At 39.9% G+C, this 17,625-nt stretch overlaps 1 protein-coding gene across 7 annotated transcripts in view; it reads left to right on the forward strand.

The window, feature by feature from the left end:
• nalcn (sodium leak channel, non-selective) overlaps positions 1-17,625 on the forward strand; it is a 66,280-nt gene that overhangs the window by 38,796 nt on the left and 9,859 nt on the right. For 6 of the 7 annotated variants that reach the window (XM_042221818.1, XM_042221824.1, XM_042221819.1 and 3 more), the window contains 12 exons: positions 10,796-10,932; positions 11,586-11,727; positions 11,889-11,962; positions 13,561-13,662; positions 13,758-13,827; positions 14,014-14,105; positions 14,258-14,380; positions 14,536-14,592; positions 15,109-15,229; positions 15,308-15,439; positions 15,977-16,144; positions 17,239-17,343. In XM_042221818.1, coding sequence (XP_042077752.1) covers positions 10,796-10,932; positions 11,586-11,727; positions 11,889-11,962; positions 13,561-13,662; positions 13,758-13,827; positions 14,014-14,105; positions 14,258-14,380; positions 14,536-14,592; positions 15,109-15,229; positions 15,308-15,439; positions 15,977-16,144; positions 17,239-17,343 — 1,323 coding nt within the window. The remainder of the gene's footprint in view (positions 1-10,795; positions 10,933-11,585; positions 11,728-11,888; positions 11,963-13,560; positions 13,663-13,757; positions 13,828-14,013; positions 14,106-14,257; positions 14,381-14,535; positions 14,593-15,108; positions 15,230-15,307; positions 15,440-15,976; positions 16,145-17,238; positions 17,344-17,625) is intronic. The other variant, XM_042221821.1, reaches the window with a different exon arrangement.

A 17,625-nucleotide genomic window follows, 5' to 3' on the forward strand; every position in this document is an offset into this window, starting at 1 on the left:
ATGTACTATATCCACTACACATGTACTATATCCACTACACATGTACTATATCCACTACACATGTACTATATCCACTACACATGTACTATATCCACAAAACTGTTGCTTCATTTTTCAGACTTTTGAATCGTCTTCTAGTTTAAAACTCAAATCATGGCTAACTTGCACCACTCCACTCCTAGTGTTCTCACCCTACGAAAAGCTTAACAGAGACATACTAAAGATTTAAGCCGCTGATTATTTTTGCGTTCTCTTTGTATCCATACAAAACCTTTACACAATTGTTTAATCAACTTGAATAGCATTGTGTACACACGCGCTCATATAAACTGTGTACCAGTAGATGGCTGGCAGGTCTCAGCTTCCTTGGACAGGTTATTTCCCACAGCTGAGTGATTAGGTGCAGTGAGTGTAAAATTGCCTATTTTACAGGTGCTTCAATCATGGATACAGGGCTGACTATAAATAAATGATAGATGGTAATCACCCTCCCTTCATGAGACGGCTTCTGCAAACATTTGGCAAAGGCCCAACAACACGTCCAGCATATCTAAGAAATACACATGTAGGTCATGAGGGATGAGAAACCAATTACGGTGTATGTGATGGGTAATTTTTGCCTGGTTCTTGATGAATGACTTGACTGACTATTTGACTCACTATTTATCACAGGTGTGAGTTGTATTCATGACAAGCACTTTGAAAAAAAAAGAAAAACATTTTTTTGTTTCTTTTCAGCTCAAAAATTGTTTTGTTACTAAAAGTATTGTGATTACAGACTGGATATCAATTAATATTTAGAGTAAGAATGCGACACCAAAGCCATGTGTGTGCATGTTGTCCTCCCTGAGACATTTTTAATCCTTTCTTCTTCACAGTTGGCTGAGCACAGTGACAGATGCTGTGTTCAAATTAATTGGAAATAATGGAACAACAAATTGAAGCAGAATAAACTATTCAAAGAGTGACTTCATACAAATCGTAGAATGTTACCTTGTATATTATATGAATTTTCATATTTTTATATCAGTGTGTATGCTGAGTCTCTGCTTTAGGTAGAAAGACCCACAGTACAGGGAACACTGCATACAGTGCATAATTAGTGGTATTATTAGCTCAATGCGAGCAGTGCTTTTACCGTAATGTTGAACAATGAGTTTTAAATTACTGAGGGGAAAATTATGCTTTCGAAGGTGGTTGGTGACATTGTTTGTCTTTCACGGCTCTGGTCACGCTCTTTGTGTTTCAGAAATATCAGTTGTAAAACCTGTCAAACATGTCAGCTCCCCTTAACCTCCATTGTGTTTAGCTTCCACCCATGAAAAATGTCAAGGATACAGGACCAGTGTGGTTGCAGGCAGAAAGATGGGCTAGTGGGCTAGCAGTAGCTTTATGTATGCGTATCTCTGATTTGGTGTCAAGCCTTTGGAAGAGTCACAGTTCAGTTATGCAGATTTCCCCCCCGTGTGTGTTATGCCACTGCCAGTGTTATGTACTATGTAATCTCTTTAAACCTGATGTCCACACAGGTCAAGATTTTGGTGTCAAAAGCTTTCTGTTTGTAGTCTGCTGTAATCTTAGCTCTATTGAGTAGACACATTTGAACTGGCTTTGTTTGCATGAAGATAAGAGTGAAGTTTAAATCAGTTTTTGTCTACTGGCAAGCTAGGTTAGCTAACCTAGCAAGCTAGCTTTTTATTTATCTGCACTTGTGAAAAATCAGCGGATGGAACTGGACGTCTCAGCTCAGAATCCAAGGGATACAGCAGAAGCCCTGAAAAAATGACCGGTGTCCTCAGATGCTAAGTCAGCAGACCAGTTTGCAGAATGGTTTCTACGTGAAATCCATCATAGTCTTGTTATATACTCCTCTCTGACATTAACATGATAAATGACTCCTAATGAACATATACTGGTCTAATTTATTTCGTTTGATTTAGTGCACTGGTGTGTAGTGGTTAATGCTGTTACCTCACAGCAAGAAGGTTCCAGGTTCATTTGAGAACAACTAGGAGTTTGCATGATCTCTTTGTAACTGTGTGGTTTTCCACTGGGAACTGTGGTTTTCTCCCAGTCCAAAGACATAATTGTTGGGTATTTTGGTGTGAGTAAACATGGTTGTCTGTCTCTTTTTTACCCCTGTCATGTGCTGGCGTCCTGTGACAGCTGGGACGGGCTTCAGCCCTCCTGTGGTTAAGAAAACAGATGGGTTGATGGATTCAAATCAGTTAAATAAGATGTCTTATTAAGATCCATGCACAGTAGTTCACAGTTCTTCTGATTATTTGCTCTGGGGAACACTGGCAGGTTACATTCTTTTCTTGAACCATTTCCTGCAGGTATTTATAATGTTATTTAGTCAGCTCAATGTTTGACTGGTCCAACTTGGAAATAAATTTTCCTGTCAGGCATATTAGGTCAGCAGTATCCTCTTTAGAACAGTTCTGGGTCATATAGCCATCAACAGATAAATATCGATATTTACCTTTGAGACATAGATTTAATACACAGCCAAGAGGACACACACTTGTTTCACAGTGGGCATGTGAAAAAGTATATTTGTCTTTATTCTTTTACTGAGTGTAAGGGAAACGTGAGCAGGAGTATAAAGGCAGTGTGATCAAGGGGATCAAACTTTCTATGCTGTGTTATCTGATTGGTTTAATGATGCATGAGGTTTTGGCAGGTTTAACAGTCGTGAATCAGTGCATTGTAATCAGAGAGCCCGGAAGCAGGAGTACAGTTATGCTTGTATGCACACTGGCACATTCAACTATGCATGCACTGTATGCACATATAAAGAGGGATCATGGATAATCACAGACATGACAGTAAGCAGGACTGCAGCTGATTAAACAAACTGGCTTATTCCTCCACACTCAAGCATCATGAGTACAAAAGTAACAGGAAAGTCTTATTGGTTCTTGAACACACACATACACAGATGTTCATCCTCCACTCATCAATGTTGATTAGGATTGTGTATTTATTGCTTGAGATGAAATTAGATGGAAATGCATAATGAAAGGAAGACCGGGACAGGAGATGACTAGACAGAAATGAAAGGAGGAAGGAGATCCCTGCCACACACACACTAGGAGCGCACACTCATTCACAGCCCCCTAGGTGTGCTTTAGTACACAACTAATAGGAAACACCCTCACAGGGTGACTGTGACTCAGGTGGTGGGGCAAGCTGTCCACTAATCACAACGTTGGTGGCACCTCCACCTGTCAAACGTCCTCAGTCAAATCACCATTCAAATCCCAATCTTTGATCAAGTGACTGACCAGGAGTGAGAACAAGGTGAAGTCATGCATGCAAGACAAGAATTATAGAGGAGGGAAATGTTTTTACTCTCTTATGTTACTCTTTTTCTGTATTAATAAGTTAATCATCATAATAATCGATTAAGGTTTAGTAATTTTGTTAACAGTGCTCATAAAACCACAGGCGGTATGCATATCTAAATTGTGAGTGAAACCTTTTCAAAAGGAGGAGGTTGCATGTTGTTGCTGCCTGCTATTGTGCTACCTTCATCTATGCTGCCATAGTTTGGTGGGCTATGTGGTGAGAGAGACTGATGGCCTGTCTTCATCCAACAAACTGTTCCTACTCGCAGAACAGTGCAGGACCAGAGGCTAGGAGCTTGAAAGAGAAGGGGGATGTTTATAGAGTGCCCGAAGATAGAGAAAGGTGTTTACCCCTAAAGGCAGTGATGATGATAATAATGCATTTTTTATTTGTGCAAGGTATGAATTGTCAGTAGTGAAAAATCAGTTTCTTATTGCACACACACACACTGATTTTTGCATATCTGTTTGTTTGGGTGAAGCTGAATATTCTAGCAACCAAACAGGTCCTCAGGCCAGGTAGATGAGTCATGAGGTACACATTTGCAAAATACTTAAAGGGGACAAGAAGAAAGTAAGAAAAGCTGAAAGCTATGCTGCCTTAAAATTTGCAGTCGGTTAACAAATACAAACAAACTGACATTTGAATCCTATGCAGTCTTTTCCTTCTGTCCTTTGACACTTTCTCTCTGGCTTTTAAATTATTTTATAGTTTTATGTGGAAAGGGCAGAGGACAGGTAAAGGCATTGAGATTGTCTTTTTGTCCATCAGTGTTGGCAAGCTTATTTTAAACAGCTGCAGGTATATCCCATATAGTGCAGCTGTTGATCAGAATTCCTTAAAGAGCAACATTTGCACTATATAGAACAGAATAATGAGCTTAATTTTCCAGTGCCTTTACCTGTCACAAGACATGTAAGTATACTATGTGAGTAGGGATGGGTATCGTTTAGGTTTTATCTGATACCGGTGCCAAATCGGTACTTTTGAAATGGTGCCGGTGCTTAAACGGTGCTCGAACCGGTGCTTAAAGAATGGAGAACACAAACTTTGTCCAAAAACCTCTCATGTTCAGCTGTTTTTTTGTAAAAAGATAACAATGTTAGCCTTTTCTGCAGCTATGTGGCATATATGGCATCACTCTTGGCTGGAAGCAGTGCTTAAACAATGGGAAAAAAACACAAACTTTGTCCAAAAACCTCTCATGTTTAACTGTTTCCCACTTTTTCTTTGGTCATTTTAGCCTTTTTGGCCAGGGTGAAGGGAGTATCTGCCATCAAACAAGAAGACAGCCACATGTAGCTATGATGATGTTTGCTAGTTCACCTTACATGCATTAATGTAATAACGTGGTTAGCCTACTCAACGTAAATTACACACGAACAACATTAAGCTACTCACCCAGAGAAGAACGGCTGCTGCTGCATCATCATCCGTCATCATTTCTGCTACACTGGCAGGGCTAGGGGCCAGGACTCTCCTCTTCGGGTTTTTGGGGGATGTTGCTCCGGGTCCGATAACTGGCAACCCACCCGACGTGCACGGTGTGAGGTCTCGCAGCAAGCTATCAAATACGGCGCATTTCTCGGCTTTTAAAAAAAACGCTATGCGTCGCCAGCTGTTTAATCGGATTCTTGGTGTTACCTCCTTTGACAGTATCACAGTATCAGCTTAAAGCACTTGTTGCAGGCTGCTGAGTTTGCATATTTTGCTGTGAAGTACAGCCAGACTTTTGACCGCTTCGCCTTGGACATTTTTAATCTGTAGCTCTGCTCTAACAGAACCTACGTACCTGGCCCCGCCTACTATCCTCGGAAACGTAAAATGATTGGCTAGAAGTGTATCACAGCTCAGGAAAAAAAAGCACCGAAATAAAGCACCGAAATAAAGCACCGAAATGTGCGCTGCTTTTCGGTCTGGTTACTACCGTTTATGTCAGAACCGGTGCCACACCGGTACCCATCCCTATATGTGAGCATTAACTCATTTGCAATAAAAGATAAATTTATAAGGGAACTTGACCAGCAGCATTATTGATATTGTAATAATATCATTGTCGCTTTTCCCACAATAAGTGTGTCTTGAAAATCTGATGTTGTGACATAACAGTTGGGTATGAATGAGGTAGAGAATGATTAATTACTATTATACAACGGTGACAGGAGCACTATTGCTGTATCATTGTTGCATTGTTGTGATCCTTTAATTACTTTAACATGTCTTTATATAAATTCTGAGAAAAAACAAAGGCTACTCTACATTTGTGTGAATATGATGTAGCTTGTTTGGACATGTCAGTTCTGTCTTCTCTTATATCTGTGCTGGAACCTCCATATTTGGTTAAATGTTTAACATTAAAAATCTTTTGTTCAGAAGAATTTCGTTTAACCAGAAGCGTTGAAAAGTTTTATTGTTTTATTACCTCCCACTAGAGATTTCATTATTTATGAATTAAAGTAAAAGCCTGTCCTCAATCTTCTTGATTTAATGGACCAAGGACTTATTTGGGGATCTAGCAGAGGGGGAGAAAGGCGAGGAAAACAGAGGGAGCGGAGAAGAAAAGAGCATATCCCCTTAGAGAATCCCAAAACAATGTTTTCTTATCTTTTCAATGTCACTTTCAGTTTTCTATTAAAAACACTCCCGGCCTTGTGCCTCTGTCATTTTCTGAAACTAGCATCAGCACACACAATAAAACACAGGCACATGCACATTTTTTTAAAAGAAAGAAGTCTTTATCGAAATGCAATTTTAAGTGATTTTTTTTTCATGTTTATTATGTTTGCTTTGGGCTGTCGTCGCACATTCATGGCAAGAGTTTCCAACATGTAGGCATACAGAATATCTGACAGTATTTTCATACTTTTGGATCTAAAAAGGAAAGACTATAATAGGGGAAAAAGCAAGAGGCTACGTGAGACCAAGAAAGGCAAGCATGGGGATACAAAACAAAAATTAGGTTCAACATACCCCCTTAACCCATTAATCTTTTTTAAGCCCAAAGCAACATAGCTGAACGTGATACAGTTTTGGACTTTCAGACAATGGCACCTGCAGTTGTTTTGAGTATCAGGGGTAGCTATTAGAGGTTTATGGGCTGTGTGGCTTTACAGCAACTCCGCAGTATGCCTCATTACCCAACTAATGTGAAGAAAGAGGGTGACCCTGCTTACTCGTTCTCTGATCTCCTTCCACTGGGTATTGCAGCTTTAGGCTCACAGGCCTGGGGAAGACTTTGAGGAATGTGGAATGCAAATAGGTTGTTTCCAATTACAATGACCGTGTGTGTTTTTGAATTTTTCAGCTTTTTAATATTGGCATATATCATGGCTAAAATTGTTGAGCTGGCACAAATTCATAAAAAGAGAGCGACGCACACTGCAGATGTGCCGAATGATGGATCGCACAGCAAGTAAAGCTGTGTTATTATTACGAAAATGTGCCGTCTGGGGTCACACATGCACACATCCTCACGCGTACACAGCTGTTGTCTGGTGGGGCTGGTGAAAGGCAGGCTGAATGGTAAAATGCAGATGATTTTATGCACTCCCACAGGCATTTGACGGATGTGTGTGGGCCGCAGTTTGGTAGGCGGCTGTTCATGAGTTCCTCATTGTTTGGCCACTCGCAAATATTATCGGTGTTTGCGTGAGCTAGATTCGCTTTACAGGACTGAGAGTTCAGAAGGATTGTCCACTGCGAATATTAATACTGTAGACACTAACCTGCTTGAGTCATTCTTCTAATTCGCAGATCCATTTGTCCTTCTGCTAAATGGGATTTTTATCCGAATGGAGCTGTTCTTGCAGCTGTAAAATGAAGCTATCATGAAAAGTTGGGGTGTTCACCTGTAGATGGATAAAAGTATTACTATTGGATAACAAGGTGAACTTCATCTTTATACAGGGCTTTGCTTCTTTCTACCAGCAAAGAAAGAAAAGCAGTTGATTTTTCCCTCTGAATTCTCTCAATCTTCAATACTCTCTGGCTCTGGCTATTTCAATCCTGACTGCTTCATGCTCTCCCTGAACTACGGCTATGACTGAATTGGGTTTAATGCTTAATGCTAATGGTCAGTATTAGTTTTTTTCACCCCTCTCAGCCATGGTCAAGAGAGCTGTGGAAATCCCAGATGGAAAGTTCCCTAGCTCAGCGGAGCCTGAAATTGGCTTGAATGAAGGGGGAAGCAGTGGCAGGTCACCTGAATGGGTCTCAAGGCAAAGCACATTAGTCTTGGCTCCATTGTAACTGCGCCATGCATTAAATCTCATCAGTGGCAGGGAAAGCAGTAGTTTTGATTTATCAGCCGTTAACTATGACACAAAAAGAAATTCCTTTTTTTCCCACGTGCATATGTGCACATAGACATACAAGTGGAATATAAATATCCCACATTTGTCACGTGCACACACGTACTTTTAGTGCTTATTCCTTAAGGCGTATATAACAAAGCACATAGGGCAGCGAATGCAAGCTGTCACTTATAATGCTGTTCCCTTTCACTGTTGCTCCAACACGTTCACTGTGCACGGTGCAGTTAGCTAATGTCATGTGTTGTTGCTTTGAAGTGGATTTTTAGAGAGTCCTTGTTCGATCAGAGCGTGAGACTTAACCAAGCCCATATGGAAAAGAAATAGTAAAAACATACATGATTTACTCATGAAAGTGGCCACTTTCTCATTACTTTCATATATTTTTTTAGTAAGTATATAAAACATACAAGTTTCATTATATAATTTTTCAAGGGATCTTATATGTGCTTTCACTCCTGTATGCTTTTCATACAAGTTTCACACAAGACAGATAAAAACTTTATAAGATTTATATATATCTTTTCCATATGGGAGTGTAAAGTTGTGAGACGTTAAAGTAAAACAAAACAAAGAGCTGCAAACTGGATAACAATGCAGAGCTGGGGATAAATCTCAGTGCAGTCATACGTTTGTTTATTGCAGTCACAGTAATAATTTGATCAATGTTTAAAACAAAACAATTTATTCTAGTGCCTTAAAGCTTGTAAAGCCTTAAACTAAGTACTAGATATGTTCATAATACTTGATTGTACCAGTTTGGCCAGGGTTCTTTTCTTCTTTTTTAAATCTTTGCCTTGATAGCAACAGTATTGATACATTATTACAGTACGGTGAAAACCTGATAAAGAGGCACTTTCATTTTCAGGAACACATAAAATCAGTAAATCTGCAGAGAATAGATTTTGTGTGAAAGCAATCTCTTCTTCCTCATTCTTGTTTACTTTATTGATTTTACAGACAGAAGACCTGCTGCGTTAGCGTTGGTGATCTATGGCAGCTTATGAGTGTAACTACACATACAGGCGAAGCTTTCACAGAGAAGATTTCCACAGTGTTAGAAGTCGAGGAAACTATGCATTGCACTACACTCGCCACCCCAAACAGCAATCTGTGGCACAGTGGACTCTGATCAACGTTCCATTGATAAATTTAAATGTAAATTCGATGCATGTGAGTATGACAGTATGGTCAGTGAGGGAAGGAATAAATGGAATCTGAACCTGAAACTGAGATCGTGAAATTTAATGCTAACTTTTTTTTAATATCTTTCAAGAAACCCAAGGATGATTTATAAAAGAGTATAAATATTTAAACAAATATATAAATATACAAAAAACAAAAGGCTAGAGGTTGAAGGCTTAGTTGTAGAGATGACTTTTGATGAGTTTCTTGAAGGACTCCATTGACGGGGCATTGCAAAGCTCTTTTGAGAGAAAGTTCCAGAGGGTGGGAGCTGCCACACTGAAGGCTCTGTCCCATGGCTGGGGATCTTAGCATCTGAGACTTTGTGTATGGGTGGAGCAGGTCACACAGGTACTGAGGGACCCGGGCTTTAAGGGATTTGTAAGTGAGAAGAAGGAACTTGTAAGGATGATCTTATATAAAGAAACACTGAGACTTTGAGTTTGATAGAAAAGAACAAGTTCTGTAAAGGATAGAGGGAAATCTTTGCTTTGTTGCATTGTTGTAGCAGATAAGGGTGTAGGGGTTTGTTGAAGGTGCACATCTCACTGAGTTGGCCCAATTGATTAGTACCCTTGGGAGCCAGGAGGTCCATATTAATGATGTGTGTGTGTGTGCGCGTGTGTGTGTGTTTCAAGTTTCAGTAAAAGAACTGCAGCACTGAAAATAAGCTCACGATTGTGCTCAAAACATTTTTGTTCCTATTCTGTGCTCTTGCAGCAAACACAGCACGCAGTTCTTTTAAATAATGACTTGTTTTACATCTTGAAATCCATTTGTCTTTTTTTTTTTCAATCATCAATTAAGTTTTGTGTCGTTATTTTTGCCGGCTTCCATCTGTTGGCTTGTCTCTTTTACCTTTTTTTTAGTCTCTGTCTCTCTTTCTGCCCTGTGTCTATCTTGGGAGTCAGTATAGACAGAAAGCCTAGGCAAGAGAACGCTGGTGCATAATTCCATCTTCACAGTATGCCACACACCCACTCAGGGTAAAGGAGAAGCTCCAACATTTTAGTCTGCTAAAAACAAAAAGAGGAAGTGGATAGGCAGATTTCCATCCCTTCCTTTCTCAGGTTTCTCTGTTCTCTGGCTGTTATCCCTCAGATCCAAGAGGCTGTTCCAGTCATTTGGTCGCTCACAGTCAGACAGCTGCTGACAGAAATACCTATACGGGGAACAGAACGCAGGGACATTTTTATCAGCAGACAGACAGTCACACAACGCCATGACTGACAGAGAAATATTCACAGAGCCTAGTCAATATATTTCACAGCAGTTACCTTCTTCGAATGATAAGCTCCAGTTCCCCTCGTAGGCCTAATCTGCAATGCATCAGGGATTATCTCCATGCACCCATACAGAGAATACCTGCAAGAGAATTTCAGTCAGCCCCCCCCAATATGTAATTAATGGAAATAATTGTTTTCAGTCCCTTTGTCATCTTTTGATTTCACCAGTCTGCGCTGCATTGCTTAAGCCCGCACACATGCACATTATTCTGTCATTGTTGTTTCTTTTCTCCATTAACCCCTCCAGAGTAATCTTTCTTTTTTTTTTATCTTCTGTTGCCTTCTCCCTTCTTTTCTGAAAAGTAAGTGGGATCTCATCCTAAACGTGGTTGTCTGTACTGTATGTGTTGTGAGTGTTGTAGGTAAGTGTGTTGCTGCCATCATCTGGCAGAAATATAAAGCTGCACCCTCAAAGCCGTTACCTCTGGATATCCCACACATAACCTCACACCTGCTTATGAATAGCAATGAAAACCTGCAGATCTCAAGATCAAAAACCTTCATACAACCCGAACTCAGACTAACCGTTCCCGTTTCCCCCCTCCTTGGTTTCTAACTTAAATCCCTCTCTTCTCATGCTGTCAAGGCCGACTGCATTCTTTAAGAGTGCCCTGCAGTTCTGTTCTGTGCCTAAACTGCCTCTCATCCTCCCTCTGTTAGCTCAAGCAAAGCGAAGCCAATGCTGACACCAAAGAGAAGCTCCCTCTACGACTCAGGATCTTTGAAAAGTTCCCCAACAGACCTCAGATGGTGAAGATTTCCAAGCTTCCATCTGATTTCACTGTGCCCAGGATCAGGTAAACACACAAACACACACCTTAAACACAAAAACTTTACATAATTTGGGCTATTTTTTGTCATGAAGAGAAAATGAAGAACGATATCCACCAGAGCTAAAAAGATACACACACATTTAAAGTGAGCTAGATTAAATATAGGGACAATGTTATGTTAAGTAGTAATTCTCAGTGTGGGTTTATGAGTGTGGGTTTTAACAGAGACCACCAAAGATGTGAAGCTTTTGAATTCCACCAGTAGTTTCCAGACATTATGCAAACAAAGTAAAAAGTAACGTTTTCATTCCTGCTCCTAGTTTAAAGCAGCTAGTTGGTCATTTGCAAAACAGACTTTTTATGTTCTGCAGCCTTTAGCGGTAAAACTGAACTATATTTGATGCAAAGTCCGGCTCATAATTTAGCTTTATTGTTTAGTTGCCGAGTAGCGCAGGGCCGAGTCCTTCACCCTAAAGAAATCTCCCTCTGCAGCCCATCTGCTGGGTTGCTGCGCTAAGAGCTTCCACTGCAGCTGAATTTGCACTGATGTAATTATGCGTCTAAGATAAGCTTTATAAATTTGTGATCGTCTGCTTCTGAATATGGATTTCTTTAGGGGGACACCGTACATTAAAATTCATGATATTTCTGTGCGTGCTGTTTGTCGTGTACTTTAGGGAGAGTTTTATGAAGCAGTTCATCGATCGTCAGCAACAGGATACCAGCTGTCTGTTCCGGCGTCTCCCCTCCGCTTCATCCTCCTCTTGTGACCACTCCAAACGCTCAGCAATTGAAGACAACAAATATATTGACCAAAAGGTGCTTTCACAGACTTCTTTGCCTGCTCGCTTACATGCTATTCCTTTCTTTGTCTCTGTGACTGTAAATATACAGCAAAATGAAGCAGATTGCCACGTTGTACCTAATATTTACAGCTGTGTAGGTTTTTTGTTTTTTTTTAACTGACCGTGCTTTCTTAGCTTCGAAGGTCAATATTTAGCATCCGAGCTCGTAACCTCCTGGAGAAAGAAACTACAATCAATAAAATCCTACGGTAAGACACGACTACACCTGAGTAATTGTGACAAACTGTGCTAAATTTGATTAATACACGTATCGTACGCCAGCTCGCGCATCACAGTGAAATGAGGATATTAATATGCTGCAATAAACTATAATGTAACTTATATTTCTGTAACATGTTCACGTTTCATCCGCCTCTGTTCTAAATTTAACCTGCGCGTACAGACATCTTTTGACCATCTACTCCCTGCTTTTAGGCAATCAGTTATTTGCATGTTTTTGTTTTTTTACAGTAATTCATACACTTTCAGTTTTATACCTTCCTTAAAGACTTGAGTTAAATGTGTTTACAATGCATTATCCATAGTCATAAAAATGCATCGTGGGCTCTGTGTGGGTGAAACTAATAATGTGTGTACATATTAGGTGTAGCTGTGCCACAGCAGCACTCTTGTATTGTTAATGCTTCTTTCTGTTTTTTGTTTTGTTTTGTTTTATTCGGCACACACACACACTCAGACGCACACACAGGCCCACTTCAGACTCATTTACTGTTGCGATGAAGTAAATGGATAATTTGCTGTTCAGCATGGCAGAGCTGGCACTAAGTGCAGATTAGCTTGCCGGCACCGTGTCCAATCCGTCCCCCCTCCCCTTCCATTCCAATATTCTGTCAGTCTGAAAGATAGACAGCTTATCAGTAGTCATAACACGATCTGTCTGGCCAGCCATCCTCCACACAAGCACACAATTAGGCTCACATACCAGCATAGTCAAACACACGCGCAGTCCAGCATACGCAGGAATTCATGCGTGCTTATTGCCAGTAAACAAGCAATCGCTCAGAGTCTCCATAAATGATTAAAGTACACACGTTGCTGGTGCCACAATGTCATTAGCTCTGTTCTGGTACATGGCTCTGCTGTTAGTCAGAACAGACAGTAATGATCAGAGTCTCTCTCTCACTCACACACACACAAACACTGACTAATGGAATGATTCAAACCAGTTTCACAATGGTAGACTGGGTTACTACAGTCCTCTTATGGTTCCAGACTGACAAAAGCCAGAGATGACTTGTTACACTAAAAGATGGACAAGAGCTAACTATCTTGTCACACTAGGGGTGGGAATTCTAGTGCAACTTATGATATTTTGATATCACGATATGCTACAACAACACAGCGATTCTTAGGTGCTTGCAAGGCAGTTATGAATGAGTAATTAAAGAAGGGGAAAATACTCTTAAAAAGGCAAAAGTGTATTTATTGGCAGCACTGTGGTGTCAGTGTGTGTCTGTACTGAGCATTATTTAATATGAAATTTTTATTAATGTGCCAATTCAGTTACTTCTCTAATATTATGCCCCCCACTGTCAGTAATAGCTGCCATTTTCCTGTCCTTTGAGTTTCTTCCTCTTCACTGCAAGCTGATTAGCTTCAATTAACTGTACCCTCATTCACTGGATAAACAGCACCGTCTGGAATCATGAACTAGTGACTCTGGTGAAGGACCATGTTTAGAGCATCTACATGTCTGTATAAAAAATTGGTACTTGATAACAAGAGGTAGCAAGGCAGTATATAGTTTTATTGGTATTGCAAACTGTATTGTGTCTGTGTTTCCAAGCGCTTGCACAACACAGCGGATACAAAGTGGATCTTTTGAAGGCCAGCCTGCCAAAGAACGCTCCATACTCAGTGTCCAGCATCACGTGCGGCAAGAGCGCAGGTCTGACGTACACTTTGATGCACGGACAGAAACTTAGACACTTGTGCTTTACTGTCGAGATCTTGTATCTTATGGTCTGCTTTTTGCGTCTGCAGATCTCTGCGACATGGTTCTACTAGTCAGAGGATCAGCCGAGGGAAATCGCTGGAGACTCTCACTCAGGATGTCAGTACAAAGTCACATCCCAGCACATACTTTGCACTAGGCTTTTTTGTTGCCAGATAAAGCGCTTCTGATTCTATGGTCCTTAAAAATATATCTCAGTATATGCAAGAAGTGTAAGAAGATGACAGGGAATTTCTGTAATAAAAAAATGAGTCATATATATTGTCTATTTTTTTCTTTCCCCAGCATTCCAGCACAGTGCGTTATCGTAATGCCCAGAGAGAGGATAGCGAGATCAAGATGATCCAAGAAAAGAAAGAACAAGCTGAAATGAAAAGGTTTTCACACACAATATTATAATTACGTTAAATCAAGTTCTTCACCAAAAAGTAACTCAGTTAAGTATGGCTAAACAATGGTTTATTCTCTGACGTGATTGATATGAAGTCACTGGTATTTTCTCCACGTCTTTGCTTGTGTGGCTGAGCAGGAAGGTTCAGGAGGAGGAGCTGAGGGAGAACCATCCTTACTTCGATAAGCCTCTTTTTATCGTGGGGCGTGAGCACCGTTTCAGGAACTTCTGCAGGATGATTGTTCGAGCTCGCTTCAATGCGTAAGACTGGTCTTAAATCTAAACTAACAGACACACACACATACAGTGTTTATATGAATCTTTGTAGTAAGAAAATGTTTTGAACCTTATGTTTTCTGTCTGTCTTTATGTTTTTTGTGTGTGTGTTTTTTGTTTTTCTATGACTTCATATGTAGATCAAAAACTGATCCAATAACTGGAGCAGTGAAGAACACCAAATACCACCAGCTGTAGTAAGTGTGATGAATTATTGATTGCCTGACTCTCCATCGATCTGTTCATTGTGCAACAGTGGAATACTCATTAATTCTGTGGCTTATTATTTGTCTGTTGTGCTTCCCCAAACTGTGGTAAGGAATGAAAATTGTGAAGTGAAGAGCTGTGAAATATATTTCACCCATTATGCAGCCTGATAGTAATTCAGCCGAGCAGAGAAACTGATTACTGAAGTGAGAAGCAGAGCAGTCCTTTGTATCAGATACCGTTGGTGCCTGGGGACATCTTGCTGTAAAACAGATCGGCCTGCTCACACGTACACACAGACACACACACACTAAGATTTATTCACTCTCACTTTCTGATACCTTTCCCCACTCATCCTTGTTCTCTCTTTGTCTTGCCGTACCTATCTTTTTTTATATTGTATTAGTGTTTTTCTGGCTAGCAAACCAAATTGCTCTCTTGGCCTACTTACTGTATACCAAACCTACTTTTTCTTTGCGTGAAATCTGATGTGCGTTTCCCTGCAGTGATCTTCTGGGCTTAGTCACCTATCTGGACTGGGTTATGATTGTTGTGACCATCTGCTCTTGCATCTCCATGATGTTCGAATCCCCCTTCACCAGGGTTATGCACGCCCCCACCCTTCAGGTATTAAAAAGATGACTGATGGTTCATGAACAGTCAAGCGCAGGGATAAATGCACTAAACCAGTGGCGTCTGTTTCAGATTGGGGAGTATGTATTTGTGATCTTCATGAGCATTGAGCTCAACCTGAAGATCATGGCCGACGGTCTGTTCTTCACCCCGACAGCTGTCATCAGAGACTTTGGAGGCGTCATGGACATCTTTATCTATCTCGTGAGAAATCTAATATAAATATTGCTTCATCGTGTTTTTCCATTTAGTCGAGTGAGGCTACATAGACCAAATGGAAAGATATTATGCATTTTTGTTTGCTATTAACTATTATAGGAGTATTTTGGACCTTTTAACATTCATATGACTTTCCAGAAAATTTTACATCTGACAACCACCTCACAGATTTGTTGTTGCTGCAAATGTTGCCTTACTTAGAGTTACGCAGTAACCATATGAATCAAAAACTGTATCCAGTTTTAGTGCCTTACTATCATGATTTTTTTGAAAGCTGCAGTTTTGATGTGAAATAGAAGTGGTCAATACAAGAAATATTTTATGCTGAATGTTATTCAGGCTTCAAAGTTGGAGAGTCTTTGGTTTGGGTTCAGTAGATCAGGTTTGTCCAATGTGTAGTACTGAGAGAAATGAAAAGAGAATGGATAGTTTCAGTGTTGTTGTTGGAAACTAAAATATGAATCACGTTGCTGTAAAATCAGTAGGATGCTATTCATGCTTGCTTTGCTGTGTTCGCTGTAGGTGAGTCTGATCTTTCTGTGCTGGCTACCTCCTGACGTTCCTCCTGAGTCTGGGGCTCAGCTGCTGATGATGCTGCGCTGCCTGCGTCCGCTCAGGATCTTCAAGCTGGTACCCCAGATGAGGAAGGTGGTGCGGGAGGTTCTCAAAGGATTCAAGGAGATTTTTCTGGTTAGCACCTGTTTGCATTTTCCACCTGTGTGTGGCAGAGTGTGTGATTTATTTTTTTTTAATATACCAGATAACAAGACAAATAGATTATTTTATCTACAGTAGCGGCAGATTATTGTTTTTTATTAATGAGGGAAACAAAAAAAAAACCTTCTCGTGAATTTCGATTAATATAACTCAGTCTTCTCTTACAGGACTTACTATTTTTGCAGGAGAACTATTTAAATAGGGTTCAAATATTTGTTTAAATGAAAATGAACTTTTCTTACCTTAAACTTGATACCTTACCTTCAACCTGACCGCCACACTGCTTATAAAATAAAGTGACACTGCTCAGGAATTTCAGAAAACAAATGGGAAGCTGTATAAAATACAGTAAATGCAATAAAGGAAATAAAGACACAATACAGTGCTTTAAAGATCATAATGCACAGCATGTCGAACAGAAACATTTTTGGTACCAGTCTGTAAATAATAAACAGTTTGAACTTGATGACGTCAACATCAAGAAGGATTTTGACGTCGTTTCAGTTAAATTTCTCATCCATGGGATAATAAAGGTTTATTCTATTCTATTAATTTAAATTTAGAAAGCAAAATATTTCCCCATTCATGCTTGTTTTAGCTGCTCAAAAGTTTGAGGTATTCCCTATTATACTTTTTTGTTTCATATCTGCCAACTGAGACTGCAGGCGGAGTGTTTAGTACTTTTTTTTTAAAAGAGTGTATTAAATAATTAATGCCCAAATTTCACATTTCTTTTTTTTTTTTATTCATCTGATCAGTGACTTAGTGATGGCTTAACTTGCATTAGTGCTCACAGTGGCTTCTTCTTATACCCCATTATGTATATTAACCAATTTTATTACAAACTGAGCGCAAGTTTTTTCTAAACGGACAGCATGTACCAGCTTTTCTGGAAACTGAATATAGTTATAGTTGTGTTACAATGTTATAGTTACAAAAAATGTGCTGTAGTTATTGATTTTTACTCTGTCTGATTGATTTTCCTGACGGAGGTTTCTACATCCACTGCTCTCATACTTGGATTATGTTCAACTTGTGTCTTAAATTCCTGATTGATTTTTCTGCAGGTTTCCATTCTGCTCCTCACGCTGATGCTGGTGTTCGCAAGCTTTGGAGTTCAACTGTTCGCCGGAAAGCTTGCCAAGTGCAACGACCCCAGTGTTCTTAAACGGGTACAGCAAGAAACTCCTCACTGACCCACTGTTCTACACTTCCTGCAGAGAACTACAGGCTGAATAAGTAGAAGGGGCCTCCCCAGTCAAATCAATAAACCAGTGTTTCCTTTTATCCTATTTTCTTAACAACAGTCCTCACGCTTTTTTCAGCTTGTGCTAGAACAAAACCTTTTATTTTATAAACAGTTGTTCCAAGATAATTGACTATATCTAGAAAAGTATTTCTTATTTAAGTTAAATGCAAGGGCTTTTTATTTAAGTCTACTGTAATGCACTAGA

This window comes from Haplochromis burtoni, unplaced genomic scaffold (assembly GCF_018398535.1).
Source record: "Haplochromis burtoni strain Fernald_Lab_line unplaced genomic scaffold, NCSU_Asbu1 Contig_75, whole genome shotgun sequence".
Classification (NCBI taxonomy): Eukaryota; Metazoa; Chordata; class Actinopteri; order Cichliformes; family Cichlidae; genus Haplochromis; species Haplochromis burtoni.